At 38.3% G+C, this 14,894-nt stretch overlaps 1 protein-coding gene across 1 annotated transcript in view; it reads right to left on the reverse strand.

The window, feature by feature from the left end:
• The window catches only part of EYS (eyes shut homolog), an 856,207-nt gene that overhangs the window by 10,090 nt on the left and 831,223 nt on the right, over nt 1-14,894 (reverse strand). Inside the window, exon 46 of the mRNA XM_040553008.1 lies at nt 3,059-3,220. Coding sequence (XP_040408942.1) covers nt 3,059-3,220 — 162 coding nt within the window. The remainder of the gene's footprint in view (nt 1-3,058; nt 3,221-14,894) is intronic.

Consider the following 14,894-nt stretch of genomic DNA (forward strand, 5'->3'; position numbering starts at 1 on the left):
TTCTACCAACACTTTGCTGAACTCCACAAAAATGCTGTATTATTTGCAGAGATCTCACTCAGCAGCAGTACATACAACTATATGCATCTCCCAAATATTTACCTTGCTAGAATAAAACAAGTAATCAAAGCAGGGGAAGAAAACTTTTTGTCTTTCTATCTGCAAGTTTACAAATTAAAAAATGTACACATCCTTCCCTTCCCTTCCCTTCCCTTCCCTTCCCTTCCCTTCCCTTCCCTTCCCTTCCCTTCCCTTCCCTTCCCTTCCCTTCCCTTCCCTTCCCTTCCCTTCCCTTCCCTTCCCTTCCCTTCCCTTCCCTTCCCTTCCCTTCCCTTCCCTTCCCTTCCCTTCCCTTCCCTTCCCTTCCCTTCCCTTCCCTTCCCTTCCCTTCCCTTCCCTTCCCTTCCCTTCCCTTCGCTCTTTTATCCAGTTTATTATTAACCACTAGCCACTTAAAATTTTGCTAAACTTTGGAATGATTTTCATAGGAACAGCACGGATTAATAATTAATTATTCAATAATATTAGTATTATTACTGAAAGTCAAGATGAAACTTCAGAAAGAGCTGGCAAAGCAAGAAAGCCTATGATTGACAGAATTATAGGAACTTCCGCTAACAGAAAATGATTGGTAAGATATCTTCCATTTATGCTAATTTGCCAAGTACTTAAATGTGTCTACTGAAGTAACCAGTTTGTTAGAGGAGCAGAGACTGGGACCAGCATATCAAGTTTCGAGTAGAGACTATCCACTCTCTCTAGAAATGTGTGTAATGTTCTTTGGAGAGAACAAAAGAAGAAGGAAATGTTTTAAGGAAAGTCTTATGGTTATTTTTCACTTACGAAACCCCTTTTTTTTTCTTTTTTCTTACAAAAGAATGCCCTTGCAGTCCTTTGCAGGGAAAGTCCCAGTGTACTATTTACATTGGGTAACAAGCCAATGTATAATCGTGTCACTGTGACATGCTACAACTCAGTATCATTCCTAAATTAGCTGCACAGTCAGAGCTCATTTCTTTTACAAAAGCAGCATTGCCTGCGCGAAGAGAAAAGGGAAGGGAAGGGAAGGGAAGGGAAGGGAAGGGAAGGGAAGGGAAGGGAAGGGAAGGGAAGGGAAGGGAAGGGAAGGGAAGGGAAGGGAAGGGAAGGGAAGGGAAGGGAAGGGAAGGGAAGGGAAGGGAAGGGAAGGGAAGGGAAGGGAAGGGAAGGGAAGGGAAGGAGAAATGTCCTAATGTCCTAATTATTTTCTATTAAAAATAAGTTTAGAAAAAAAAATCATGTGGTTTGGACAATCAATTTATTAAATCTTACATAACTGCACAGAAGAAAAGGATTTATATAAAGTGCTTTGTAAACTAATCCCCAACAGAAAGCTCTTTCACATCTGCTGGCTGCTAAGAATACTTCTGAGTCTTTCATCAGTCTAATTCTGTCTGGATTTGACAGGATTAGATAAAGGCAAATATTAAGGGCCACACTATTAGCTTTTCCTAAATCTTTCAAACTTCAGGACAGTGAAAAGGGGAGTAGGAAATGTGTAAAGAAATTACATTATTCTACAGAAGACTTTTTTTTGATTTTTTTTGTTTTTGTTTTGAAATTAATTTGGTATGTTTCTAAAGAGTGATTTTAAGAAAATACTCCTTTCTGTGCAAACTAAACATTCCTGAATGGCAATAGAATGAGGGCATGCTCATGGTAAACCACTCCTAGCCCAAGTTAAACAGGCTGAGCACTCTCCTTGATGCTGCCAAAGAGATATTTAATTTCTTTATATGCTAGTTGCTTCCATGACCTCTGACTATTCCAGGGTTCTCTTGAGAGGGATCCTTTTTTTTTCTCTTCTATTTTTCATGGCCCATATAATGCTTTAGTTTACACAGGAGAGAACTATTCAGTGAGAATCTCAGAGTTTGGCTTGTGAGTGATAGTTATAAAAGATTCATTGTAGAAGACAGAGTTCTTTGCAAATAAATGTATTTGTATTGTGCCATCTATTTTTCTTTGAAGCTGCTTCTCTGTATGTGGTTGTAATTAGAACAAGACAAGCCAGCACTGTATGATATATTATCAATCTCACCTAATAGTAGCCTGTTAAAGCAGCTGTGTAGAGAATAAGAAGATGGTAGACTGGGTGTATGTGCATTTATATGCATGCATGTCTGAGTATCTTTATAGAAATGTCTCTAAGCTCTAGACCTTGAACAAATATAAAAATACATGATGAGCAGTTATGTGGTTTTTTGTCATACAAAGACCCAGTTTTGCATAGCATATTACTTAATACAAGTGGAAAATTTGCTCTAAAATCACATTACAAGTGATACATCATTCTTCTGCTTAAAAACATGCAAGCCACCATACAAATGCAATATAAAAATTAAATACATTAATAAAGTATATTAAAAAAATTACACCTTAAAAATAAATTTTAAAATGTATTTGCACTGTTTGGCAAATTATGTTTTTTTGCCATGAAGTTTTAGGAATGGTTACTCAGTAAAATTTACAATAATTTTGTAAATAGCAGAAATTATTTAATTTGTTTTTCATTCTGCATATCTGGCAAATGTAGAATGTGCCATGCTGCACCAGCAAACTTTTCAGCATTACAGAAGAAACAATTAAGTTTCTGATGAACTTCAGTTCTCCCTCACAGTTCACTTTTGCTTAACTTCAGGTTGATCAGTTTTTATATTGCTTTATTTTGGCACATTTTAAAATACTGAGCCAAACCCTAGACTGTAAATGCTGGTGTAGCTGCACTGGATCTATGGGCGCAGTATCAGTAAATACTTGTTGAAGATCTGGCTACAATTACTTTTCAAGGGAAAATGGTTTGTTGAATCACTTCATTAAATCCTTGTTGGCTTTGGACTCATCCAAAATTTTATTACACGTTTGTTCTCAGGAACATGATTATACACACAGCTCAAAACCCAGTCACCATGGTCAATGAGTTACAGAGACTGAACACCTGCATCACTTGAATATGCTGCTTTTCTTTCTCACAAAAGCACCTGGATGTATAATATTAGCAAACTGGGAATATCCTTACCTGATTGAGTACCCAAATGCTGTGCAGTGTAAAACAGGATACCATCTGGAGATAGAGGCTGAAACTGGAGTTTGATATGGGTCTTATGTCGGATATAAAAGGGTGAAAATGACATCCACGATGATTCGTTACTTCTGAAAGAAGGATCACTAATGGAAATAGCTGAAAAATATGAGAGGAAATGTCTTCTTCTGAAAGATACTTGGGAGTACTGCATTATTGTAGCATCAGCTGTCTACAGATATTCTGTATATCTCACATATGCTGTACATAATACTTCCAGTTCTTCCCTTTCTGAAGACTAAAAACAACCTATATAGAGAATAAAACTCACATAATAGCAAATCAAAGTCATTTTGTTTTCTGGATGCCTTGTCTTCATTGACAATCAAGCCTGTAGTTTTCATGCAAACTAAATGTGATCTTGTTAGTGTTCACTTTCAAATATATAAAAGTGTTATGTTTACATTGTTTACAAATTCAAGCACAAAGTACTCTTGCAGGAGTCAAAATAAGCAGTCATTTCTTCACTACATAGACAAAATCTTTAGTGGAAGATCTTTATGAACTGCTTCTTATGACATAAGAATGTACATTTTAAGTTGAAAGTACATTATTAATAGCTGCTGAAATTTGTTTTTAGGATAATCAAACTGAGCTGCTCAGTAATTCAAATGGTTCTGTATTATCATGAAATGTATAAAATTTGAAATATTATACATTTTCTAATTGTTTTCACAGTTTTTCTGCTGAAGCTGTGTTGTTTCTTTTTTAAGAAACCAACAACTTTCCTCAACTTGGCACCACAAATTTCCTAGAAGATATATAGTAACTTGATTTCAGCCAAATATACCTTCAAGATTTCCTGTAGTGCACTCCTACCTGACCTTATATTATCTTTCCACACTCAAGTTTTCTCTATAGCATCTGCTTGTGAATTCACTTGTCACGCAGTTGCACCTTGTACTGCCTATCACAGATGGGCCTTAATTATTAGATTGGTATACAGCCAGCATGCTGCAACACTTTGTAATTTATCTGTTTGTCATATCACCTCCCTCAGAATTGGATTCAAGGTGTTTTTGGTGGATTGTTTCCAGCAGACAGATGCAGCATTATACAGGATCCAGATGCCTCACCTGTTTTCAGTACTTGATGATGCCTCAGTAAATAACACAACCGGCCTCTTTGTTATTTTATTTTTTCCCCTAGGTTACAGTTAATACTTCCAAGGAATGTGCATGGATTTAACACCACAAATTCTCAGTGAGTTTAGAAATAAGTTTTAACCTCTGTAAAACCATCTATAGTGGATTTATGAAATGTTCTAATGATCTGAATGAAACTTTTGATGATCTGCTATTCAACCTACACATATATTCTCACTCAAAAACATTACATTAACAAATCATTCCCATCTTAAGCATCATAATAGCTGTTATGACATCAAGGCTATGCAGTGTCTGTAGTAATATATGTCAGAAACATAAAGTTCCTGGCATCTATACTTAAAAGATAACTGTAATAAAAATACAGTCTTGAGAGTAGCAATGACTGTGTAAGACAAACAGTAATAGAACTTTTTAAACAGATTAAGTGATATAATGCACGCAATTAAAATGTATGAACACTATCAGGTACAAAAGCCAAAACAAAGTAATACTTAATGATTTTGATTTGGATTTCTAGATGCTTGTATTTTTTTAGTGGGTAAGAGAAAATATTCTTCATTAGCAGTTATAGATGTAGTCTATACCTTGATGGCTTCATATTTAAAAATTACACAGAAATAATGATTCTTTTGTTCATAGACTTTTTTGCTTTCTGCATCAGTCAGTCAGTCTTCTCATACCAAAGTTTTGCACAGCAAGACTTACATATGGAAGAACTGTGCCACAGCTGTCAATTTTGTACTAAAATAAGTAAAAATCTTATACTAATCTCATACTAAAATAATATAAAAATAAAATACTGCTTAAAAGGTCATACTAGGTGAAGTATACAATGAGATATCTGAAAGTCTTCATGACACATTCAGTTTCACTTTGTCAATGTAGTTAATTCTTTACAGCTTATGAAGGAAGCATGGACAATGACTAGTGTGAAAGCGAAATGTTCTGCTGCAGCAGGTGAAATGCTACATTGCTTATCATTGGCATGTATATGGGAGCAAGATTGCTGTAGTAAAAAGCCTTGGAGCAGAGAGAGAGAACAAGGATGGAAAAAAAATCCTGATTTTATAGTATCACTCAGAGAATGAATTAAATCCATGACTTTATTGCAAACAATATCTAAAAATATCATCAGTAGGTGTCAGAATGATTTAGAAAAGCAGTATCATGATTCTGATTTACAGATATCAAGTAAAATACTCTATTTTATATACTTTATTTTGCAACTTTCAAGATGCAAAGAGTTTATTTCCATTTTGCTAAAAATATTTTTATTTCCAATAAATTTATCTGAACAAATGTCGGAGAACAACATATTTTGCCACACTGCGGCAGGACTAACTACAGGAAGTACTTGAATGACTTCTAATTTGCATGTAAATTATTCTGTAGATCCAATAAATATTGATTATATGCATGAAGAAGATCTGACTTGACAGGTACATGGGAAGTCCACCCGTAGCTCAGAACAGAAGGCTTTAAGTCTACTGCAGTGCACAGAGATAATCAGAATAAAATTCAATTTTTTGCAACACTGCATCTATAGATAGACAAGTTTTTAAGCTGTAGAATAAGAAAATTTAAGCATTTCAATTTGCATTTATGGCAGGCATATGCAAAACTAACATGTTAAGTCAAATGCTGAGATACTTTACTATTGTATTCTTGGCAACAACCTTTGTTTTTTCCCCTAAGATAAGAATATAAGTAGTTTGGCAAAACTTGTGCAAAACAGTTCCTGTGTTACAAATTCTTACTCCAGAGAAACTCCACTAAAACAGCTGAGATAAATGGATGCCTGTGACAGTCCTATAAGCTAAATTTGTAGGACCTCTGTGTAACTGTTGTATTCCTCATTAGCGCACTCAGCACCGCATGGCGTACTGTTAGCACAACAGGCATTTAAGCAAACACTTTTATTCTGTATCAGATTAATGTCTCACTTCTCTAAGCTGAGTACTAGTATCTGATAAAGCTATGCATCTCTAAATGATACTGAAAGAATGAAATTCTAAATCCCTTTAGACCAATTAGAGCTATGGGAATACATAACAAGTTTCTGCAGGTATTATTGCTGAAGTTTGCTTCTGTTTCCCTCTACTAAACATTCATACATTTCAGGTTCCTCCTGCTACCCTCCTTTAAGTAGCCCTGCAATGCTCTATATTAGGTTTATGTGGCAAGAGTTTGGTAGCAAAGTGTGTGCAGGGGTGGCCTCTATGAGCAGAGCCCAGCAGCTGCCCCACGTCAGATCACAGCCAGCTCCAGACGGCTCCAAAAGGGACCTGCTGTTGGCCAGAGCTGATCCAGGGAGCAATGCTGGGTGGGTCTCTGGGAGAGAAGATTGAAGAACGGGGAAAAAACTGCTGTGCAACAGCTGCTGGGGGAGTGAGAAGTGAGAACCAGCCCTGCAGACCCCGAGGGCAATGCAGAAGGAGGGAGCAGGTAGATGTGGCCTGGAGGAGGCTGCAGCCCATGGAGAGCCCCCGCAGGAGCAGGCCCCGGGCCGGAGCTGCAGCCTGTGGAGAGGAGCCCATGCAGGAGCAGGGGGTCTGGGGAGAGCTGCCGCCCATGGGGGACCCGTGCTGGAGCAGTTTACGTCTGACGTATGGACCCCATGGTACAGAGCCATGTGGGAGCAGTTCTTGAAGAGCTGCTGCCTGTGGGCAGCCCCTGCAGGATCATTTTGGCAAGGACGGCATGCCGTGGGAGGGACCCAACATGGAGCAGGGGCAGAGAGTGACCGTCAAGGAGCGGCTGAGACAAAGCGTCAGGGACTGACCACATTCCATTCCCCATTCCCCTGCACCGCTCGGCGGGAGGCGGTGGAAGAGGGCGGAAGGTGGTTTTAGTTTGCTTTTTATTTCTCGCTGCTTTAGTCTCCTAGTCAGTCAATAAATTACAGTTATCTCCCTATGCTGAATCTGTTTTGTCCATGATGATAATTGTTGAGTGATCTCCCTGGCCTTATTTCAACCCTTGAGCCCTTTTCATTGTATTTTCTCCCCCTTTCCCTTTGAGGAAGGAGAGTAAGAGAGGGGTTGTGGTGGAGCTCAGCTGCCCAGCTGGGTAAAACTACCACATGCTCATATGTCCTATTGAACTGCTGTTATGAACAAAGATTTCTAGGTAATACTTGCAGCTCATTTACCACTATTGAAGCCCGACTGCTTCTACACATCCCACCCTGCAGCCTCAGGAATTACACTGTCATGGTTTATTCAAGCATCTTGTTGCCTCAAAACTTTCAGCGAGCCCATTTGCCATGCAGTCTGTCAAGAAATCTTGCAGCAGAAAAGTAAAACAAACAACATTAAAAACTGAGCTCAGACACCAAGAAGGAAGCCTACAGGCTGTGGAAGCAGGGATGGGCTACCCAGCAGGAATATAGATCCAACACCTGAGTGTAACAATGATGGAGTTAGGAATCAAATCTCAGCAGGAGTGGAAACTGGCAAGGCATGTGAAGGGAAACAAGAAGACTTCTAAGAGAAGTCTAAGGAAAATGTGGAACCACTCCTCAATAGAGTGGGGACCTAATGACAAAGGACACGGAAAAAGGCAAGATACTCAAAGCCTTGTTTGATTTTTTTCACTGGTAAGGTCTGCTCAAGACTCCCAGGTCCCTGAGCCTGGAAGCAGCACTTGGGGAAGTGAAGCATTATCTTTGGCAGAGGAAGAATCTGGGAGCACTTCAGCCAGTCGGATACAGCCAAGGGCAGGGGACTGGCTGGGATGCACCCCAGAGTAATGAGATGGCCAATATCACCATGGGGCTGTTCCTGATTGATAAGCTTTGAAAGATCGTGGTGATCACAGGAGGTTCCTGATGATTGGAGGAAAGAAACATCACATTCTCTTCCAGCAAAGGCAAGAAAGATGATATAAAGACTTATGGCCCAGTCAACCTCACCTCACTTAGGAATTACCATGGAGCAAAAACCTCCTGGATGCAATATCCAAGCATATAAAAGACAAGATGTCAACAAGGTCAAACTATGCATGACCAGCCTGATAGCTTTTTTGATGAGATGGGTGGCTCTGTGACAAGCCAAGAACAGTGAATGTTTGCCTCAAGTTGAGCAAGGCCTTTGACACAGTCTTTTCATAGTATACTTATACAGCCAAATTGGCAAAATATGGTTTGGATGATCAGCCTTTGATGCTATATCAGCTATACCACTTTGTTTTTCTTCTCTCCAATCCTTTTTGCAACTAGATAATACAAACAAGATTCCTACCTCTCAGTCCCTGAGTAAGGTGAGCCAGACGGACTCAGGGGAGCAGCCAATGCCAGCTTTGGAGCCCAGATCAACCAGGCTGATCCAGAGTGATGAGGCAGGGCTGAGGTCAAGCCCACAAGTCAGCCTGTGGATTGGGGTCCAGGTCTAGATCAACACAGCTCATGGATTGGTTGTGGTGCTGCTGCAGTGCAGCCAGGGATCAAGGTCAAGAGCCTCTATTTAAAAGCTGCTCTTGAGCAAAGCAGGAGGAAGTTCCTGCTGAGGCTTCTCAGCAGAGCTGTCTTCAAGACTAGATACCTGCACCATCTCTAGGATGACTGAGACCAAGCAGACAAACCATCAGGAGGTGGTGAAAGAATGCATTCAGGACCTGCAACTTACAGCACAACACTAACAGTTCATTAGCAATAAACAGTTGTCTGAAATCTTTTAAAGTTCACAGTTGATGTTTTGAATCCATCATAGAGAGTGAGCAGCTCCACCAGACACTTTTTTCACTTTGGAAAATAATGACAGGTGTGGCTGTATGGAAACCTTCAAGGTTTTTTTTTTTGGGGGGGGGGGGGGAAGGTTGCGTGTGTAGGTATTAGGTATTTGGATAAATTAAAAAAAAAAGAACTTATCTCAACTGTGTTTTTATTTTCAATTATCACTGCCGATTTATTCTTTGAAGAGCTAACATTTCCATAACCAACAAATTAATTCAAGTATAGCAACAAAAAACAACAACAAAAAAAAACACAACAAAATAACCAGTTGAACTTCCATTTTTAGTGCAGTAACAAGAAGTAGAGCATGTTAATGAAAATATTGATTATTAACACAATTCTAATAGACCAGTTAGAACAATGTATTCATGGAAGTGGTAATTTTGCCAGACCTGCAGCCATTAGTAATCTTTGTTGTCCCTGAAGACATGACCGAGCCAAACATTATTCTGAACAATACTAGAACAAGAGATTGCAATTTTGTCAGTGAAGTCTACAATTCTATTTGTTTTTGTTGCAGTAGATTTGTAATCACTAATTAGATATCTAATTAGCTAGGAAGTAACATCTAGGAGCATATGGTTAAATCCCTAAAGAGAACTCCGGTTTTCCAAAGCCTAAAATAGCTATTACCATCCAAAGTCAAAACAGTAGACCTCAGGCTTTCCATATGATACATATTAAGGGATGAGTGCCTAAGAATAAGTCATGGGGCCCAGCAAACTGTACTGGGAGCAGCTATGAAACCTCAATGTGATGAAATGAATTGGAGTAGGAATCTGAACCCAATTCTCCTGTATCTGAGGATATGGATATTATCAGCGGGATATGGATAATTTCTATTCAAAATGGATAATTTCTATCTATGGATAATTACAGGGGAGGTTCAGGCTGGTTATCATGAAAAGGTTCTTCACCCAGAGGGTGGTTGGGCACTGGAACAGACTTCCCAGGGAAGCGGTCATGGCACCGAGCCTGCTGGAGTTCAAGAAGCTTTTGGACAACCCTCTCAGACACATGGTTTGATATATATTCATTTTTTTTGGGTGGTCCTTTGGGGACCCAGGAGTTGGACTCGATGAGCCTCGTGGGTCCCTTCCAACTCGGATATTCTATGATTTTATGATTCTATTTCTTCTGTACAATGAATATTTCAGTAGATACACAAAAATTTCCTAGAAGAGATTAGAAGACAGAGGACAAAAAATAAAAGAAATCCTTTCATATCCAATAGCTCAGTGGTATTATATTCTTTGAAATATGAGTTCAAGCATTTGTTTGATAGTGAAAATGAATGCTTAATCACTAGATATGTGATACAAGCAAGAGCTTCAGATGTTTAATCCATGCCTAGCTTTGGTAACAAACTTCTTCTAGGTACTGAAATGCTCTGAAGACACTTTCAAGGTGAAACCTGAAAGAAGAAACACCCAGTCTGAAAGTTCCTCACCGGGACCATTTCTGCACTGGAAGCCTTCAAGTGTCTCAAGACTAAGGCATTGAGAGGGATTGGGAGTATCTCAGTGCAGCCTGATAAAGCAATTGATAAAGAACTAATTATCTCAGAATTTATGAATCTATTTCCAAACTGAGATTTTCACTTAATCTTGAACTGGATTTAGTCTGAAAATAGTGCATGTGTGCATGTGTGCTTTGAGAATGACTGGAGTATAAGAAAGTTGGTACATAGTGTTTATAAGACTAATTAAGTCAAGGAAATAGACTACAATATAATTGGAGGGATCAATTTTGGCATTAAGACACTTACATTTAGCTGCCTACACATATTACTTGTAACCATTAAAATACCTATTACAGTCAAGTGTGATGTAGGATAGGGTTCAGTTGCTTAAAAATGCATGCCACTTGCTACTGAGATGCTCTAGGAATACTGGACTCCAGGACATCCACATGAGCCTGGCTGGTACAACAGGAAACACAGGACTTTTTGGAGTTGGCAACTGGAAGCCATGAAAGATCTATGACAGCATACAAAAAAGATGTATTTTCAGGCAATTGAGTAGCATCTCTCTTGCAACAATCAACAGAGACGACAAAGTCATTCTCCTCAACCTGAAGCAGCCCCTTCCAATGTTCCATTTGGTTTCCTAAATGTAGACACCTATTGTTATTTTACAACCACTATTGCTTACATCCATCTTCCACTCCCAAAAGGCATAGCTGTCTGACAGGTCCTGTACCATACCTATGAATCCTGGTTGGATGCTTTTGGATGCGCATTCGAATGCCAGGGCATCTCAAACAGCACTAACCATCTGCCTTTAAACAAGCTTCTGATCAGCTAGATAGCCCCACTGCCTAAATTGACCATAATCTTGGTTAGGCATTGGAAGGGGTTGTCCAGGGTGGTGGTGGAGTCACCGTCCCTGGGGGTGTTTAAGGAAAGGTTGAATGTGGCGCTTAGTGACATGGTTTAGTGGGTGATATTAGTGGTAGGGGGATGGTTGGACCACATGATCTTGGAGGTCTTTTCTAGCCTTAATGATTCTATGATTCTATGATAATGGCAACCGTAATGGCAACTTAGCTATTGAACTCACATGTAGATACTTAAATCTAGGTGCCTTGTCTTTAAAATGAATTCCTACCCTTGTCACAGTTTCTAGCTCTGTGCACCTTCACAAAGTAAGGCAACTAGTATATTTTCAGCAAATCATTCATTCTCATAGAGAAGTCTGAAAATAATTCCAGAGCCATCCTGCTACATAGTTGTTAGCTGGCTGTATCTTGTTCTACTGAACTGGGTAACAAGAGTGAATGGTAAGTGCATGGCTGAATTTTTACTGGGCCTTCACATCACTCTTGGCTGACTTGGTACAGACGGCATTACTTTTGTACTGCATACCAATTCTTTCCTTTTTTGCCAAGCATAATTTCTGCTAAAGTTTATATATGATTAATCCATGGCATGTGTTTAAGTAGGCAACTCACTGTATTCTACTTGACACTTTGAACTATACAAAGAAATATTACAAATGCATGTTTTCTTGTGTCTACTGTGAATATTGTTTACTGATAAATCTGAAAGTTTAGACTGTTTCCTTTTTTTTGATAAAACTTTGAAAGAACATTTTATCCTTATAGAATATGACTGCTACTCCAAGATCTTCTCAGCATGTTGCCACAAGGTTTCAAAAAATTCTACTGGAAACAGAAAGCTCGATGGGCCCTTTGTTGCTTAAATTATTAAGAGAACACAGTAGTCACTGTGACTCAAACCAAGCAGCTAGCAAGTGCTCACAGTTGTCTTTAAAATAGTTAGAAACACAAGTTTTCCAAACTGTGACTATGAAACAGTTTATGCATAAAATCAGCAGGTCTAACTGCATTGTCAGATAAATCCAACATATTTTGCATACATGTATACGTGCATTTGTGCTTCAGTGTTTGTATGTAATGTGCCTGTTTATGATAAAAATCTCGAGCTAAAGCATACTCTAAAATTAATTCGTCTTATACTAGTAGTAAATATACATTGGGGAACATTCTAGACTATGTAGAAAGAAAAAAATCTTTATAGTAAAAATGATTCTAAAAGACAGTTTCTTCCACTTTTCTTCATGACTAAATTGTGACTAGATGGACTAGATAGTTACAGAATTGTCTTTATTTTATTCTCAGGTATTTGCAAAATTCTGCTGTACTATTTTATCAGACATGGAATTTGATATCAGAGTAACATCTAGAAAATTTACTTCTGTTGATAAACATGATCAAAGAAAATTGTTTGTCATTTGTTCATCAAGAAAATTGTTTTACTGCTTGATAAGTATCCTATTAAATTTAGGATAAGAACAATGACAAGCTCTTTTACATTTGCTTTCCTTTCTTCAAGACCTGTACTGACAAGCAGTGATTGTAGCTATGGAATTCAGAGCATAATATACAGTAGAAGACATCTATTATTAACTTATTTCTTTGTTAAAAGGGCAGTAGCATTCCATTATGGGGCCTTGAAGAAAACAAAAGTTATTTCAGTAGGTATTGTGAAAGTATGTCATACAAACTAATGCCTTTGTATTTGAACATGGTAATAGTTTCAGTAAGTGCACTTAAAGTTTATGGGACATGATGAAATTAGTGTTTTCTATTTATCTGATCAGCATCTGTTTAATAGAGCCAAAACTTCCTTGGTAAAGAACAAAACTATTGAATAATTAAAAATGTAAAGAAATTCAGTGATAAAAACTGTGCTTATTTTAGCCACTGTCAATTCTTCTCCAACACTGCCATCTACAGAATCTTTCAAATACTACATTGATGTCCCCTTAAAAGAGAATATTATCAGGTCTGTAAAATTTTACAATTAACTCCTCTGAAATTATAGGTTTTTTTCTTTCCTCTACAAAAACGAGTATATCACATAGGATATAAATTTCATATGCTTAGTATCTAGTGGAATTCTAGCTTATGTAGAAAGATATCTCAAAGCTTGACATAATGTAAGAGGAGTTTCATTGACTCCAAATTTATTTTTGTTCAAGTTGTCTACTGCCTTAAATGAGACTGTTTATGTCAAGACGAGAGACCTGACCTAATCTATTAAAAAAAAAAAAAAAAAAAAAAAAGAAGTAAAGAACAAAAAAAAGAAAATTAAAAAGAAGGAAATATGAGATAAAAATGTTTGGGTGATAGAAAAATACCTCAGGGAGATGTCAAACATAGTTGCTGTATTAAACTGTTCTCTAACCCTTTACTATTGGCCACTGCAAGAGACAGGATTGCTGGACTCACAAAGGGACACTGTTCATACACAAGGAATAAGCAGCTGAGGTGCAATTTGGTAAAGATTAGAATATAAATGCAGACAGTTATTACGGATAACATCTGTATTTTTACTGTCAACATCCCTTAATAATTACTAGTTGAGAAAAAGGCATTGTGTCCACATATATAAAATATATATATATACTATGATGTATATATATAATAATGTAATAATGATGTGCTACAAATCAAACTATTTGTCTGCAGCAAAAGGTTTTTAGACTGTTCCTTCATCTCTAAACTTTGACACTTGATCTTGGCCACTTTTCTCACAAGCCAATAGGTCTACTGCATACTCAGAGGAGAGCTGAAACAGCCAGGTCCTTAGTGATTTCTCGGCCCCAGGTACTGCATACAGCCAGGGACCTGGAAGGCTGCTTCTGTCATCTCAAGCTCTGTCTGTATTGAAGCCTCCACATCAGCAGAGATAGCTGCTCTGTTGCCTGCTGGTCTGTGGCATGTTGCCACCATATCCGAGAATATATGAAGGGACTGAGTTCAACTGTGGGCCCCCTTCTTCAAAAGAAGCAGTTCTTTAAGAACTGTTATAGCCTCATCTGAATGATTTCATTTCTCTCATGCAGTTTTCAGAAAGAACCACCTGATCTACTGGGTGGCATCCCTGCCCATGGCAGGGGGGTTGGAACTAGATGATCTTTAAGGTCCCTTCCAACCCAAGCCATTCTACGATGATTCTATGATATTTTTAGTGTTTGTTAGGCGGGTTAGTACTTGATTTCTGTCATTTTATACTTAATTATCTCTAACTTCTGTGGTCAAAGTACTATTTCTCATTACTGTGGTTCTAGCCCTACTGCCTTATTTATTTCACCTGACCTGTTGCTGTGTAATCCATATTATTGTCCAGTATTTTCCAGTCACTTTTATTTGGTAAAGTCCTATTTGTTCTTACTCTTTGCTATTCTCCTCTGATGTCTTTTGCCTCATAAATCTCTTCTGTCCTTTCCTCACACTTCTTTCCTTCCTTCTTGCACATTCATTAGTCTCCATCATTTAATTTCCCTCTGTTCTCTTTGGGTCCCTTGGGCCACTCATTCCTCTCTGTCTCTTTTTCTTTTGGCTTCAATAACCACCATCAATCCAGAGATGAGATATTCAATCTTGATAAACAGCTGTTTTTAGC

The sequence above is a fragment of the Cygnus olor genome, chromosome 3, assembly GCF_009769625.2.
Source record: "Cygnus olor isolate bCygOlo1 chromosome 3, bCygOlo1.pri.v2, whole genome shotgun sequence".
Taxonomy (NCBI): domain Eukaryota; kingdom Metazoa; phylum Chordata; class Aves; order Anseriformes; family Anatidae; genus Cygnus; species Cygnus olor.